At 33.3% G+C, this 16,542-nt stretch overlaps 1 protein-coding gene across 8 annotated transcripts in view; it reads right to left on the minus strand.

The window, feature by feature from the left end:
- LOC118187993 (latrophilin Cirl-like) overlaps positions 1–16,542 on the minus strand; it is a 1,172,776-nt gene that overhangs the window by 61,168 nt on the left and 1,095,066 nt on the right. For all 8 annotated transcript variants that reach the window (XM_085813010.1, XM_085813006.1, XM_085813005.1 and 5 more), the window contains 2 exons: positions 8,533–8,926; positions 6,970–7,073 (listed from right to left, as the gene is read on the minus strand). In XM_085813010.1, coding sequence (XP_085669136.1) covers positions 6,970–7,073; positions 8,533–8,926 — 498 coding nt within the window. The remainder of the gene's footprint in view (positions 1–6,969; positions 7,074–8,532; positions 8,927–16,542) is intronic.

Below are 16,542 nucleotides of genomic sequence, written 5' to 3' on the forward strand. Positions count from 1 at the left end.
AAAATGTTTAGCCATTTTGCAGTTTGTGGATATTGCAAAAAAAGCGGTACTGAATTTCCAATAATTAACTCTTACAAAAATGTTTCTTAAGTATAGCGAATTTTCCTGTCTTTTTTGTACTCTCTACAAAGGAACAGCAGTATTTTGTATGTTACGGTTGAACTAGAATGAGAATACGAGTTACTTTGAAATCATAATAAATAATTTACTCAGATTTTTCCATCTGGATGTTTTTAACTAGAATTTCCTAATAGTTAGAGATTTATTAGCCCAAATAGGCTTCAGCTTAGAAGGGCTTTTATTCTCGAAACGGCATTTTGCGATGAATCACTTTTCAAATTGCTGCTACCAAATATCATCGCCCTGTATTATATTTAAAGAAACTAAATAATGAAGAATCTACATGAATGTATGGATATTTTTCGCACCGTGAAGAAAACAACGGTAGCTAGCGTCATTAAATTTTGAATAACACAGTCCTCCAGTCGAAAATGGGCACTTGGAAGCCCGAATTTGAAATCTGGAATTTGTTTTATTGCCTATTTCATACTTTATGAAACTTGAATGAATTTTTGATTAAAAAACTCAACAATTTCAAAGCGAGCAGTGGCAACACCGCAGGGAATAAAACACTTTTATATCTCCAGTGAAGCGAAACTGTCTACCGGAAATTCTAAAGAGATGCTGTTTTAAAATATTTTTAGTACAAGGCCTTAGCCCAAAAGCTCTCAAAACGTGTATGTGTCTGTAAATAAAAATAAAAATAAAAAAAAAGCCTGTTTGGACGTAATATAAAATCTGAAAGCCTTCAGATTTTATTTTATTTGTCTTTCTTATAATTATTTTTAAGAACTATAAATTTCTTCTTTCATATTGCTTATGTAAATTAATAATATTATTGAGGTTAAGAATTAGAGATTTTTAGGATAGAACTAGAGATTAAATTTGTTGGGTTAAGAATTAGAGATTGATTACATTTAACTCCAATATGATGCAATTATATTCAAATTAAGCTTCAATGTATCTACACATTCTTAGGAAGTATTCCTATACTATAGCCTGTTTACTTAGACTAATACCATTTCAAATCCATTTTTATCATCCAAACCACGCCTCATAACCATAGTAACACCTGAAGCGAAAAAACGGCGTGTCCTCTAATTTGATAAAATCCCCTAACACCCTCTGTGTAATGATGACGATACACATTGCGAGCATAAATGACGCGAGAGTCGCTATGGCCCTCAAGTACCTATTTTAAAGTAAGAGATTTTAATATGTGATTTAATATTTGAAGTTACTCAAAATTAAGAGTACGAAAACATCGCAGATATTTTAGCAACAAACTTCACTTATTCCCTAACAAAATCTTTTGATCAATGTAATTAACGAAATTATGTTACTTAGCAGAATTTTTCAATAAAATCCTTTGAAAAACCACATGCAGCTTTTTATTGATTAAAAATGAGTTTCTGTACTTTAAAGTTTATTCAGATATTCTCTTACGAAAATATATTAATAAAAACCTGGAGGAAGAAAATTCCTGCCTAGAAGTACAGTACAGGCGAACGTGGTAAAAATATATGTCCAATGCTTCTTCACTAGTCAGCTCCAAGTATTGTATTTACTAGTACGCCAATAAAACAGCACACGCATACACAACGAAATCTTAGTAGTAGTTTCACAAAACTTTCATTTGAAATAAAAAAATACAAGTCCTGTATAGCAAGGTATCACACACTTACAAGAATAAACGTGCCTGGATATTCTAATATCATTTCGTAGGGTTTTAGAATACACAAAATATCTCACAATGAAATTGAAAAACTTACGAAACATCAGGATATAAAACAGCGCTCTAAAAATATTCTCTTCAACAAAGGGAAAAAAATGTGCCATATTTGTACTATAGAGTATATCTGATTTCACATTCTCTCCTCGAAGGTTTTCTTCTAAATTTTTATTCTAATTTTTCTGAAATATCCTTTGGTTGAGAAAAAATATAAAGCATCGAACAGTGCTACTGAAATAGTTGGACATTTCGCAATGTCTTCTTTTAAGAGAATAAAATTCTAGCTGAATTGTTAGGTTTTCTTAGATTCCGAACTGAACAATATTTCTATTTTCAGGTTTTCAAATAGTGTCTTGAGTTACAAAAAAGTACAAATATAACTGAAAGCGAAATTGTTTTAGATAATTAATTATTATAAAAAATAAATTAATAAACCGTAATTAATAAAAACGCAACTTATTTAAGTCTCCAAATACTTAACTAAACAATATATTTGGTATTTGCTAAATGTTATACCCATTTTATAGAAGCAGATAGAAATCGGATGAGTTAATGATAGCACTAAATGACTGGAATTTTTTGCCACAAGTGAGAGAGGAGGTAAAAAAAAGCATAATAATAACTAATAGACTAACATCTAGTTATAAGAAGTTAGTCTTGTATGTTAGATGAGTTCCGAGTGTTGCACAAGCTACGTTTGATTAATAAGAAACTGGTCAAGTTCAATGTACGAACTGGCGGCAAACCAGATTTTATTGCACTGCTTTTAGTTCTAGGCAGTTTTTTTTTTTTTTTTGGCTTTGTTTTTGTTGCTGTTACAGTTCTAATGTATTTTAGTATTAGTTTTGCAAATCTTAATGGTGGTGGGGGAGGGACTGCTTCCACAGGATTATTTTTAACTCTTCGTTATCCTAAAGTCAGAATGATGTCACGATTCTCGCTATAATATAGTTTCGGACGTGGGTGGATTTAGCCTTTGGGGAGTCCTTTATAAGTCTGTTATGTTATATTTTAATACTATACATTTATACTATATTTTAATTTTTAGGGCCCTAAGCTAAAGCTTGTGTACCTTATACGTAAACCCTGCATTGGTTTCGGAGGCTGTTCGCACAAACACACACACTGAACTCTATGAAGCAAAATCTGACTGTCTTAGATTTTTCCCCCCAATGGCAGATTGTGAACAATTACAAATGTAACCCAGTCCAATAATCTATACTAATCATAATCCTATAAAGGGACGGACAGTCACAACCACGCCTTCTCCGGGATTCGAACCCAGGTCCTTCGGCATCGCAGTCAGCTTCCCTGACCACTATACCGACTAGGCGGCAAACTGGCTTAGATTGAATCATGGAAAATGACGTGAGGAGTATCAGCCTAAAGGGTGAGATACCTTCATGGAGAACTTCTTAAAGGAAACTGACTCGGTTTCACTAGAAAAAACACGAAACTCTGATTCAACCAGCCCGTTTACCGGTATTAAATCCCGCTAAACGAGCTACTGGCTAATTGCATTAGGGTCGAACAGCTACAGTGTCTATAAGTCTCACCAATCAGCTATTCATGAGCCACAAAATGAAACTGATAAATTCACTTATTTTGAGCCCATACAATAAAATTCTGGTAGCATAAACACACAGGTTTAGACATTAGGATTTTTAGAAGCAGAAGCCATGAAAAATGAGCAATGCCCCCGCCTGTTTCGAACCTCGGACCTCTCGAATACGCGCCGAGCGAACGGACCATTACACCACGAAGGCATGCTAAGAAGGCGGGAGAAATACCTTATTATGTGTTTAAAAGCAGACACTAAATTAACCGTGAATATTGGAATTTCTGGAATAATCAATGAGACTTCTGTGTTATTTAAGGAATAAAATTCTACAAAGCAAATTTTGTAGAGAATTTCTCTCCAATATAAAATGCGTGAATGTACTAAGAAAAGGCGACACAGCAGTATAAAGAAATATTTGAATTGCTCCTAGACAAAAAATGTTTTTAAAATGGGGGCGGGGTAGAGAAAATGAGAAAGAACCAACAGATTAATCACTTCCAGTCGAAATAAATAAGGTGTCTAGCAGCTCTGAACATTTCACATCAGTAGACTAATACCTCTGGCAATAAATAAGCGCCGAATCTTAGAATCACTCAATGCGTAAATAACACAGCCAGTTTTTCTTTCCTCTCTCTCTAGGAATATCCACGATAGTCCGAGCAATCAATCGGCTCCGGTTTTGGGGAAATCGAATGCGATAGGGGATCAAGGTTCTGATTTCCTCCGGATTTAGGTGATGGATTTGGAAGGATTCCGATTCGAAATCTCCCTAATGTTGAAAAGGCCGGACACCTCTTTAGTTTCTGAAGAAAACAAACTGCAACAGAGAGGGCTTTTGAGTCGCTGGAGGGGTTAAACTGGGTGGTTAAAACATCGCTCAAACCGCAGAAGAAAACGCACATCATGTGAAATGTTTCGAGCAAAAGTGAAATATCCCGCAGAGTGATGTGTAAATAGTAATGTAAACTCGTTTTTCCGAAACCACTAATTACGGAAACACCATTTTCGGCCAAAGGCCAAAAAGACCATATGTTAATGTTGCCAGAAAATGGCAATAATTTTTTAGGCAGAAATAATTCTATTTGCTTAAATTGTTTTAATCAATTTCAGTCTAAACAATGTGTTTACAAAGTTTTAGGACTAACATTAAAAAAATTCGAACAAACTTGCTAAACAACAGTTGACAAAATTTATTACGATGATATCCCAAATTTCTTTTAATAAAACATTGCCAACTTATCTTTTGTTTCAACGTCTCCTATTGCCAGAACGTATAACAAAGACAAGCAAGATTAACATAAGTAGCATCAATATTTAAAATATTTCCTTGGACAACGCAAAACTCACAAAGAAAAAAAAAAAAAAAAAATTGTTGTATCGGCATGAGAATTTTAGTTTAATTATTCAGTTCAAAGTTCGTGTTGAAAGCAGGGTTCGTATAAATCACTTCCGGTGAAGTTCATAGGCAGATGTTCTACTCCAGCCCCCTTTCTATACTATGAAAAAAAAATTTAAAAAAAAAAGAGATTTGGGGTGGAGACAGTCTTAAACTCATGACAAATGAATACAAGGGTTATCGCTAATGCATTTTCCAACTCTGAGATTAAAACATAACTCAGTGGAAAATACATTTACGATACATACGCACGCGTAGGCAAAAAATATATCAAGACATAACTGCCGTTCGTTTTATACTTTTGAAAGTAATTGCAATATTGCGTGCACCCTTCTTTTTTGCCTTTTTTCTTCCCTCTCCCGCAAAAAAGAAGAGGATAAATAAAAAAAATCGTAATATATGCAAGAGCTAATAATAAAAAATGTAAAATGCAAGAAGAGGAGAGATCTCCCCCCTCCCCACTTAAAATTCAAGAATTGTTGCTTAATATTCATTTTCCGATCAGTTATTCGCAGTTCGCGTTGTAAAATATAACTAAAAGTAAAATACATGAAGTGTGAATCTAATTTAAATTATTTCTTTGTGAATAAGAATCTGCTTGATTTGTTGAAATAATAATATGTAATTTTATTCAAGTAATCGAATGATCCTGCTTCTTTTACAAGAAACCTGTAAATCAATATCTCGTTTTAAGAGAAATATAATTATTTTAAATTGCATCTATGCTGTAATCAGCTAATATAATAATACAATATTACATTTTAAAAGTAATGTAATTATTTTTAACTGCGTTTATGTCACTTTAATGTACAGCAGATGAAATAGTAACGAGCAAAAAACGCAACTATTAAACATGTCATTTCATAGGCAAACAAAGAGAAAATTTAAAAAAAACTGTAAGAAACAATAGCCACTACATCTGAATTCCACACCTGCCACATCACAAATAATGTTGGTTATCCGTATCCTGATAATATATAAATTGAAAACGAATTTGGTATTCGTCAACTTTTTAAAATCAGGCTGAAAGCAATGCACGATATTTCCTCGAAGACTGCGTATTATTACGACATACTCGGAAAAAAATATGGTAACATAAAGGAAGTCTATTGTCGCAAAAAAGAGTCTAAATTTGATGAACTTTATAAATTAGGAATTTTGATTTGATGTTTTTAACTATATTTTTGTTGTAATCTGTGCTGCGTTAACTATGAGGTCGATTATTGTCTGTCAGGAGGTTTGCAGCATATTCGTATATTACATTACATTACACGAAATTCAATTAAATTTAAGGTTTCGCATACATTTACATATCTTAGCCTGGTACACCATAATAGACAAAATATTATATTTATTTAAAAGATTAATGCTGGTGTGTAAGTTTATAATTAGAACGCAACGAACATTTTATTTATTTAAATATGTCTCATTTTAATCTTAGTTGCACAGAAATACATTACACGTTTTACTTCTCTAAAGAATAACAGTAGTTTCTCTTTAACACAGGTAAAACAAAACCAGCTTCTGCGTTTAATTTTCATGTTTACGTACATACAAATTAACTGCATAATTTATTTTAGTTAAAAAAGAAATGGATTAACTATTTTATCAAATGAAAAATGCATTTTATTGCTTAGTATTGTTAAATAAAATTCCGTTTCATAAGTTGTCTTAGAAAATTAAAAGTATTTTATTTTATAACCATATGACCTCTGTTGAAATTAAATTCCTCGTATAACTTCTGCTGAAATAAAATTTCTAATTCGTAACGAAAAAATAAAATTTTCTGATAAGAATTCAGCCCATACAGAAAGAAAAAAATTGTCTGGATTATTTTTATACAGGACAAGCATTAGTCCGGATACTCAAAGCTTCACGATATTTCAGCATAGCATAAATTTTAGTAATCTTTGTAAAATATTTTCTTTTACAAAAGCTTTTCTCATTACTCTTTGCAATTATTCCATTTACTTTTATGTTATTATCACCTCAAACAAGATATAGTTTCTAAGATTATTTTTATTTCTATTCGGCATCCGAATTCTCTTTCCCGCTTGATAGAAGGGCTGAATGTAATCCGAAGTTTAAATACAGACGTGAAAGAAATGGTTTTTCTCCCTCGCAGTAATAGCTTGGACAGAAAGAGCAAGGAAATACTTCTTCGCTAGCGTGCTCGCAAACCCTACGATTTGCATAGAATAATATACAGAAATGGCTTACTTGACAGCTGACAACTTCGTCTGGTCCTTGCTCTTGATAGGGATGGTGCTGTTTCTTTGGGCACATATGCGACCCACCGTCAAACAAAGAAAAAATATCGAGGCCTGAAAATGATAATACATTATGAACAAAATATGAACAAATTTGTTTTTAGTATTGAATTAAAATTTTATGTAGATAATCACTTTTACACCTTTATTTAAAAATCATACTTAATGCAAGACACTAGAATAATTTCTTTTGATAACGTCATTGTTTATTTAAAAATTTTTTAAACCTTTCAGTCTGTAAAATCATGAAAACTTTATTTCGGAAAAAATTAAAGAATACACTAACTACCAAACTGACAAGCAGAACGATAAAAGAACATAAAATTAGTTCTGAATATATAAGACTATTAATTTAAATGATGTATTAAAACAATTATTATTACTTTATTCAAGTTTTCTCTATTTTCCCACCTTTTGTTATGAAAAAATGAATTAAGGAAGTGATAAACGAACTGAAGTAAAAGATTCACAAGATAGCATCCGTTCAAAATTTAATATTTCTTTCATTTCGTTCGTTATTTCTTTAAAAGTTTCACTTTGTTTTAACATGAATTTTTGAAGAATATGTAAATACACATCCAATTTCTATTTCAGCCAAAAACCCTTATTTTATAACATACTTCGTTTATCTCCCAACCAAGTAAGTCGTTATATATCTATTCTCAAAGCCACCCTAACTGATACAGTGAGCTAGATTTTTAGTATCTGTACGGTACAGGGACACTTAATGTACCGGCGAGAAACTTTCAAAAAGCTTAGTGACAGAAGAAGAGATGAGAAAATCCCTCAGTTATGTTCGCCGTCAAAGTTGGGAGAGAAAGTCCCAGTTTCTGCGGTTGTAAAATCAATCATCCCCTGTGGCACCATGGGTATCTGTGATAAAAACGCTTAATAGATGGATAATGGCCTTTCCCGATGAATGCGTTAAGTTGCGTCGGGCTATTTGAAACAACAACAACATATTCCCAGTAGCATTATCTACATCGTCATTTACTACCCAATTTCGAAAAGTAATATATAAATAATAATAATGCATTTTGAACTCTCATAGTTTTCAATACTGAGGGAGAACTTGTCGTTCTTCTTAGTTTTATTTTTTCATAAATTATCATGCAGATGTTAATAAATAGACCTTAACGACAGTAAAGCTAAAAGTAAAAAACAGGTGCATACAAAATATCAGGAAGCTACATTACACAAGTGGGAAATGTACGAAATGGGAGTTCCACTTCACATGAACTTCTGAAGAACGCTTATCTTAAGATACAAGGACATATTTACTGCATGTTTTACAAATTGGTTTAGGACATTGAGGATTATCTAGAACGCTGGGCTCCCACGGTTGGAACATGCGCAACAGCATAAATCCACCTATGCACAAGACGTACCTCCAGTTCTTAATCTACTTAGTGTTAAATGGGATGTAGTTAGAAGGTTAAAGATTAATATTGGGATAGTATCAGAATGCGACATAACTGATTATCACCATTATGCTTAGAAACAAGAAACTTACCAGAGCACAGGCAATGGCTGGTCCACCGAAGCTAAAAACGTAATAGTTATCTACTCGTAGCCAACAATAGTTCTCAGTACCATAGCTGGCTGGATCTATGAGAGCAGATACGGTCACTACAATAAGCGGGACACCATATGCTACGCAGGAATACCATTTTACTCTCCAACGATCAGGATGAATGTCGGTTTCACCAAGTAGAATATAAAGGTGGAAGCTGTCAAGAAAAGCCCAGGCAAAAGCTGCAAGTAGAAGATAATGCAAGAAGCCGGCCAGTACAGAGCATGCTTTCGGTTCTTCAGTCTGTTCCAAACCACCAACAAGCGCAGCTTCAGCTAGCAAGAGGCAAAGACATAAGTGTTTGTGGATGCTCACTCGTTCTGTTCTAAGACACCTGCAAAGAGAACAGAGAAAAAAATACAGTGAGAAGAAATCAGACACACATATGTTGTAACTGAATTTTTCCATCCAATATGTCTATCTATGCAGAAAAATAGAATGCAAAATACAGCAAAATATTAATTCAGTATATCCATACTCATTAATATATACATTTCTATATTCTTGTACATATCAGGAATTATGCATTTTAACATTGAAGATCACGTGCTCTGTAGCCCTAACTGTCTGGTATTTGTCAATAAAAATTGTATTATGGCAAAGAAACAGAAGAAGAAAAGTTTCTGAGAATAGCGCACTGAAATTTTTGTATCTTTATATATCTAGTATATATATATATATATATATTTCAAAATACCGTTAAAGCTGAAAAACGTTAATTAAAAATTAAAACATCCTGCTTCAGATTAAGATTTTAATTAAAATGTACCAGTAAAGTTATCAAGATCTTCTTAATTTTTAATGCAGATTGGTGAAAAATTCCATTATTAATTTTTGCGATTCTGGACGACGTTCATAACGCATTTAATTTACTAATAATAATCATTTAATCTACATAACGCATATTGTTTATACGATTATTTAATGGCTTTTAATACACCAACTTAAAACATTATCATTTAACAGTTTTTAATGTGTGTTGTTTAAAAAAACATTATTATTAAGAAACGGGGGGGGAAGTAGAAACAAGTAAGGCAAAAATATATTACGCTTTATCAAATTTTACAGTACATCAAATCTGTTTTGTGATACCGCATCGTAAAGAGAGTGGTAAATATTTCATTAAAAAATTAAAATATACTGCTTTTGATTAAACTGTTAATTAAGATTTAGTAATGACGGTATCAACATCTGTTTAATTTTTAACGGAAATAAATAATAAATAAACTTCAAAACTTATAATTCTTTAAAGATTGAATACTTAGACAAGTTACTAGAGGATTAGTTATACAAGGAGAACCTTAATGATAAAGCAACTACCAGTTAAAGGGCGATAATTACAAAATTATAAATTTCGCATAAAAACTATTTGAATAAAAACGCATAAAAACTATTTTGAATAACCGTAAGCTTATTCAAAAATCCAGCTTAAGTATTAAAACTTATCCTCCCATATCATTTAACATTAAAAATAAAGCCAAAGGAAAACACATGTATTATGCTTTTAGATGAGAAACAATAGCTTTTGTCTTTTAATAAAACTAAGAGCTTTATTTTGAATTCTTTGTGGGGATTAAGAGAAGTTTTGAGAGGTATATTTTTGCACTCGGCTATTGTCCTTGAAATAAGAGGGTTAAAAAAAATCTTAAAGTAACACGAGCGCTTAAACTTTCCCACTCAAAGTTTAACAGCATGTGCTTGAATAGCTAAATTAATGAAAATCGCGATAACAACATCACCTTTATTTATTACATTTTTTTATTTACTTAAAAAAAACAGTGAGGTCGTAAAAATAAATGAAAGCCTCTCCTTTGCCTATTACTGCTACAATTTACTTTAGGGGAAATAAAGCTAGTGTAGAGGGAAAAAAATGACTTTTCAGCATCGTGATAAATGGTTAAACACGAGAAGACAAATGATATACTGCAGGATAAGTTTCCAATGAAAAAAAAAATCTTTTTTTTTTTTTTTTTTTTTAAGATTTTTTTTCTGTTAGCATTATTTGTATAGCTATAAACTCCTCGAATAAAGTACGTTGCGGTCAACTTATAGACTGAAATGCTTTTAATGCATTTTTCGTTTACCGTAAAAGGGATAAAGCCCTCTCCTCTATGAAACTATAAGCGAAAAGAATCGTCAGGAAACGGCTATCATTTATTGCCTTTAAACTATCTCAGAATATAAACTGATTTGAGCCTCTTGCAAAAAGGAGGTTGGGGTGGGGTAGTGGAAGATAACATTCACCCATTATGTCGACGGCCATACCATGCTGAAAGTACCGGCTCACGTCCAATCCACCTATTATGCTTCAGGGCCTTCATGTTTGAATTTTTCATTTATTACGCGATTTCTTTTAACATGGCATTTACAGCTGACCATTCTAGATTTTTGAAACTACAAAAATGCAAGCAAAAGAAACAATAATTCATACATAGGTGCCCAAGCGTTAAAGTCGCTGAATATTAGTAGTTTGGTCTGGAGTTCGGATCCCGGCGAGAGGGCTGAATTTGGCTGTAATGGCGTTTTAGTCGTTTACCCATGTGTAATGCGTATATGAGCCACTTTTTCTTAAAATGTCCTCCACGAAAGCATCCTTCCACTTAGATAGCCCTTGAGGGCTTTGCCGTTATTAAATAAGCTAAACCAACCCTACATAGGCATAAAGTTCTGCGTAAGCAGAGAGTGTTTACACAGAACAAGTTTATGCCCTTGTTCAATAAGTTTGCAACAGTTATATTCTGATGATAATTATTAAAGTATTAGATTTACAGAAGCTTCGCTATTTTAGCTTAATAGAGAAAAAGCAACATAATTTGTATAAAATATTTATTCCTTCTAAGGAAAGTCACTTTAACTAACAAAACGTGGGCTATTACAGGAGGATACCTTCATAATGATGTTGCTTGATAAAGGTGGCTTTATTCAAATCAGGCAATGTTCGGAAAGACAAGAAACCTTCATACAGTAAAATTATATCTTTGGCGTAGATTTTAGTCAAGAGTCCATTAGATCTTCGTCAGAGTTTCGAAGGCAACAGGTATAGGTCCCTCTTCATCAGGAGCAAAGAAATCTGCTTTTCCTTCATAAAAATGCCTGCTTTTTATAAAGATCAGTTTCTAAACAGTAAAAAGCAATTTTCATATCGGTGAGAGCACATTTGTGCTGGGGTATTGCTACGCAAATAGAATTTTCATTTACTTAGTTAATCAGACTACCAAACTGAAAGCTTTTTTGCGTAGTGATGCCCCATCATATAAGTACCCACGCTTTTACGAAAGCTATTTTTTATATAATAGATACTGATCATCATAAAACTACGGCCACGTTTATGCCGGAGAACCTTCATTTCTGTCTTCTTCAACATCTGCCGACTTGCTTAAAGGTGCCGCACTTTTAGCATATCGTACTGTTAAGAAGCGGTTTCATTACAGAAAAGAGAAAAATTAGGCAGAAAAAAGGCATTGTCCAGCGCACTTTAGAAACTTTGTGCTTGAAGTCTTCTTGTACCATATCAATTATTTCTTTTAATAATACTTTAAAGGGGGCAATCAGGAGATTTTTATGTAAGCAAGTTAGGATTCCTACCTTTCTCTCTTTTAATTTCATTTAATTTTTTCCCTAATTTTTCAATTAAAGGTAACTCAAACACAAAATTGCATTTCGCGGAAGTAACTTCGGAGAAACTTATTAAGACTTTTTGCTGTTAGAAGTTTCATTCCATATAAACTTAAACGTCATTTGAACAAATACCTATTCCAAGCTCAAAAGAAAAAAATATATATTTCACTTACATTCTATCAACGAGAAAGAGAGAGAGGAAGAGAGAAGCTTTTCATGAAACTTTTGTATTAAGTACACACTTCAAAGATTAAACAAGCAAGATATTTTATAAGTGAACTACGAAGCGCTTGTTTGATTTTTAAAGCGAAAAAAAAAATTCTTGATGATTCTGAGACAGCAAAATGAAAAGAAAGCCAGATTTAAGGAGGGATTCGAATAAGAAAATTACATGAAATATTCATGAGTGGAAGAAACGCATATGGGGAATTGGTAAACAAATTAAAATCTTCATGGCATGACAAATTTTCATTTTTGTTTTTTAAAGGTTGGGAAAAAAATTTGAACTTCAGCAAATATGTCTAGTTGCTCGTATTTTTAAATGCCTTATTTAATTAAATGAGTTTTTGATACCAAAGGCATACCCATTTTCATCCTTGATTCGTAATTTTTAAACACTTAGATGACTGTATATAATTTAATCAAGAAATAAAAGTGCCATTTTAATATATTTTCAGCTTATTTATTTATGCTAACTTATTATCATACTCAATTTAATAATATTTATTATTAACTTATTATGCAAAATGCTGAATAAATTCTTAACAGTGAATATTCTGCTAGAATTCAGAAAATTAATACTCTTGGCTACGAAAGAAATCATAGAATCGTCGGCATTATTAAAGTCAGTTACAATCCTGGTTATCGGATAAGCAACAAAAGGTGTTTCGGCTCCTTGAGGTAAATAAAAACTGAATATGAACAATATGCATGTTTGAAACTTTAAATTAATAAGTTTATTCGCATAAAATAAATTATTTTCGTTAATGGAAAACTGCATTAAGATTAAAATACTTAAATTAATATCATCTCGCACTATCACTGGAAATCGTCCATAAAAGGAAATTTCTGTTAGATTATTTGCAAGAGAAATGTATTTAAACGATTTGATATAATACGAGTATTTACTCCCTGCATCAGATAAAAGCAGTTTTGCTCATTAAAACATCATATGATGATGTACCTTTAGTGCACATACGCTTTACGTAAAGCATTTCACGCAGAAGTGTTATACTTCTTTCAGCTGAGCATCTTTCAAGGTTAAAGAATAAAAATGCACACTTCTTATTTAAGATAATGTCCGGCTTCACACCAACGTAAGCACTCGACAGCAAATTCTTCCATGCTTCCGGGAAAATCTAGAAGCATAAATGTCTTAGTGATGAAGCGCCTGTTAAAATCTTTTGTCGTTTTACCTGCCGCAAGTCGACAATTCTTCCTCAACAGGCCATTGAGCAAATTACGCACACTATGCACGTTCCCGCCTAACACTTCCGTCCAATCAAACAACAACGATTTCGAGAGCCTTGTGTTACATTCCTCCTACACAATTACACGCCACAAATTACTTCAGGCCCTTCATCCTGCCGCCCTTTTCCCTTGGCGTTCTTGCTGACAATTACGCCCGAAAAGTTACTTTTAATCCCTTCTCTACGCCACACAGAGAAGTCGGCCTAATTGGCCACGAAAATGTGCCAAAAATGCGGCAAATCCTGGCTACCTAGTGGCATCAAGCGTGTGCAGTTGGATGGAAAGGTTAGCCTTCGGGCGATGGATCAAGAACGTAATGGGGCTTCAAGATTTAAGATGTTTATAGTTATAAGTAGGATGGAAGGTAAGAGAGGTTAAAAAGGTATGGATTTATATGAAAGGTACGTGTGAAGATTGTGGATGACCGTTTTCTAAGAATTATTTCTAGAATTTTATCTCTGTTATAGATGTGAAACAGGTAGCAATCAAAATGTAACTACGATTTGGTTTAGGAAGCAATAGAAAATAAATTTATTCAATATTTTAAAAAATATATTTATTTGGGATTAAATGTTTAAAACCATTTCGAAATGTAAAAGAAAAATAGCTCTTTGAAAATTTTTATTTTACTTGGAACTTTGTCGTAGCGAAGCAACTGGTGAGTTCTGAAAAAAAAACCTGTCTTTAAATCAGTCAAGAAATCTACATCCATAGCTATTTACAAAAATAATTATTATATTTTTGACAAGTCTGATAGTACTAAAGGAAGTCGATATAATGATACAAAGAATAACTGAACTAAGTGATCACTTTTTAGCTCTGAACGTGAGCAGATGATGCATCATAATTTATAATATTTTTCCAAAGCTCAAGTTCAAAATTACTTGACATTTCACCATTGCAAATTAATGCGAAACATAAATCTTAGCCAACAGCTTCCGAATGGTTGGTGTGTGTTTGTTCGCTTATTTAAATATGGCAAGACACACAAGGGCCATCTTGCTTAAACGAAGGATGTCTTCCAGGAGGTCTTTTTAAGGGAAACTGATCCTGAGTGGCTGAAAGTTCGTGTGTGTATGTGTGTGTGTGTGTATTTAATTATGGCAAAGCACACTAGGGCTATCTGCCTAAGAGGAGGGATGCCTTTCGTGGAGGACTTTCTAAGGGAAACTGGCTCGTATACATGTTACACATGGGGAAAACCACGAAAACACCCATGCAGCCAGCCCGTTCGCGGGATTCGAACCTCGGACCGAACTACCAGTGTTCAGCGACTTTACCGCTCGGCCGCTGGTGGGCCTTGAAAGTTCGTGAAACTGTGATTTCCGCCTTGCATTAAGTTATCCATGACTGAATGGTTCAGGAGTTTCTCGTTGAGATAATTATCAAAGCACATGAAACAACTGAGTATTGGCTCCCTTGGATTTTACTTACCGGAGAAAGGGTTATCCTTCCGCATGGGATTTTTGTGGTTTCCATACAGAAAATTCTCCACGATGGATAAAGCTCTTTTTTGTCCACAATTAAACAAATAATCAATAATTAATTTTTCAAAATTCAATTCGGCCGTGACAGATTAACCAACAATTGTAGTTTGTCTTGCAAATTACCACTGTTGATTAGCTTGTAACCACAAGTTTTTTTGTGGTCTCCCATGAAGAATAATTTTCTAAAAAGCGATCTTAATGAATGTTCTTTTTTCAGTTTTATACAGATGAAAAAAGAAGTCATTTCGATTAACTTGCAATGCTTAAATTTAAGCTGTATTGTCTCATTAAACACTATTATCAAGCGCAATAAATTTTCTTCTGAGGACACGTATTTAGGACACTTATTCAAGTAATACATACATGGCAAAAACACATCTTTGCACATATTCAGTAACTTGCTTCACCATTGCACCGTTGATGTTCAAGTGTTCTTACTTAACTAAAACAGTCTCCTTACTTTTATTAGAACACTTAGGTTGTTCAGCTGCAGATTTGATAAGGGAAAAAAATGCAAATATTGTAGAATCATCAATCCCTTCCACCTCTAATGAAAAGGAACAGGAATTTTGAAAAATTAACCATGCTCTCGCTGAAATTTAGCGCGGTATTTTCTGATTGCAGCTAAATATTCTGATTATTGCACTGCAAGGAAACACGAGGTGAATACGTTTTATTCCTTATATGTTAACTAAACAGCAGTCTAAAAATTAGTCAAATATTCAGAAATTTTATGATTACCTACTATTTTAATATTATTCAAATTTTACAGCATCATCATTATTTTTTTGCAAATTATTCCCAATATACGTTCAGGTTTATCCTAATCCGCCTTTACCCAAAGAAGGCAAGCCTTAAATGTAAAATTTTCGGTCAGTAATGATTTTCACACATATCCGTTGAAATTCGAACCAATCAAGAAAGTCAGAAAAGTGCAAATTTTTTTTTTAAAAGAGAAGCCATGAAATATAGCCCGATTCCAGATTGTAAACCCCCAGCCATCCTCAAAACCCATTTGACGATTTCTACCTTTAACAAAGAAAAATATCTTCCGATTGCAGTAGAGACACCGAAATATCACCATGAAAAGACAGAGGCTTAAATATTCATCGTCTGCCATTAGGGGGAGATTTTGGGATGCGATTGCAAGCGGTAAAAGTTATCGATGGCGCTGATGGCACCATCTCCACCCCCTCAACTCCCGTTTAGTTACAACTCAAGCCATGGGCAGTTACAACTCAAGCCCATGGGTACACTTCCCGAAGATTACTGTAGGACTTTTCTTCGCTGAACGCTCTTTTTCCGAAAGGATTTATGTGATTTCCACACGCGCATATGTGACATTACTCAAACTACTTCAGTAATACGTTCGCAA

The sequence above is a fragment of the Stegodyphus dumicola genome, chromosome 3 (genome assembly GCF_044657685.1).
Source record: "Stegodyphus dumicola isolate Sdum_Otavi_A_Nest chromosome 3, ASM4465768v1".
NCBI lineage: Eukaryota > Metazoa > Arthropoda > Arachnida > Araneae > Eresidae > Stegodyphus > Stegodyphus dumicola.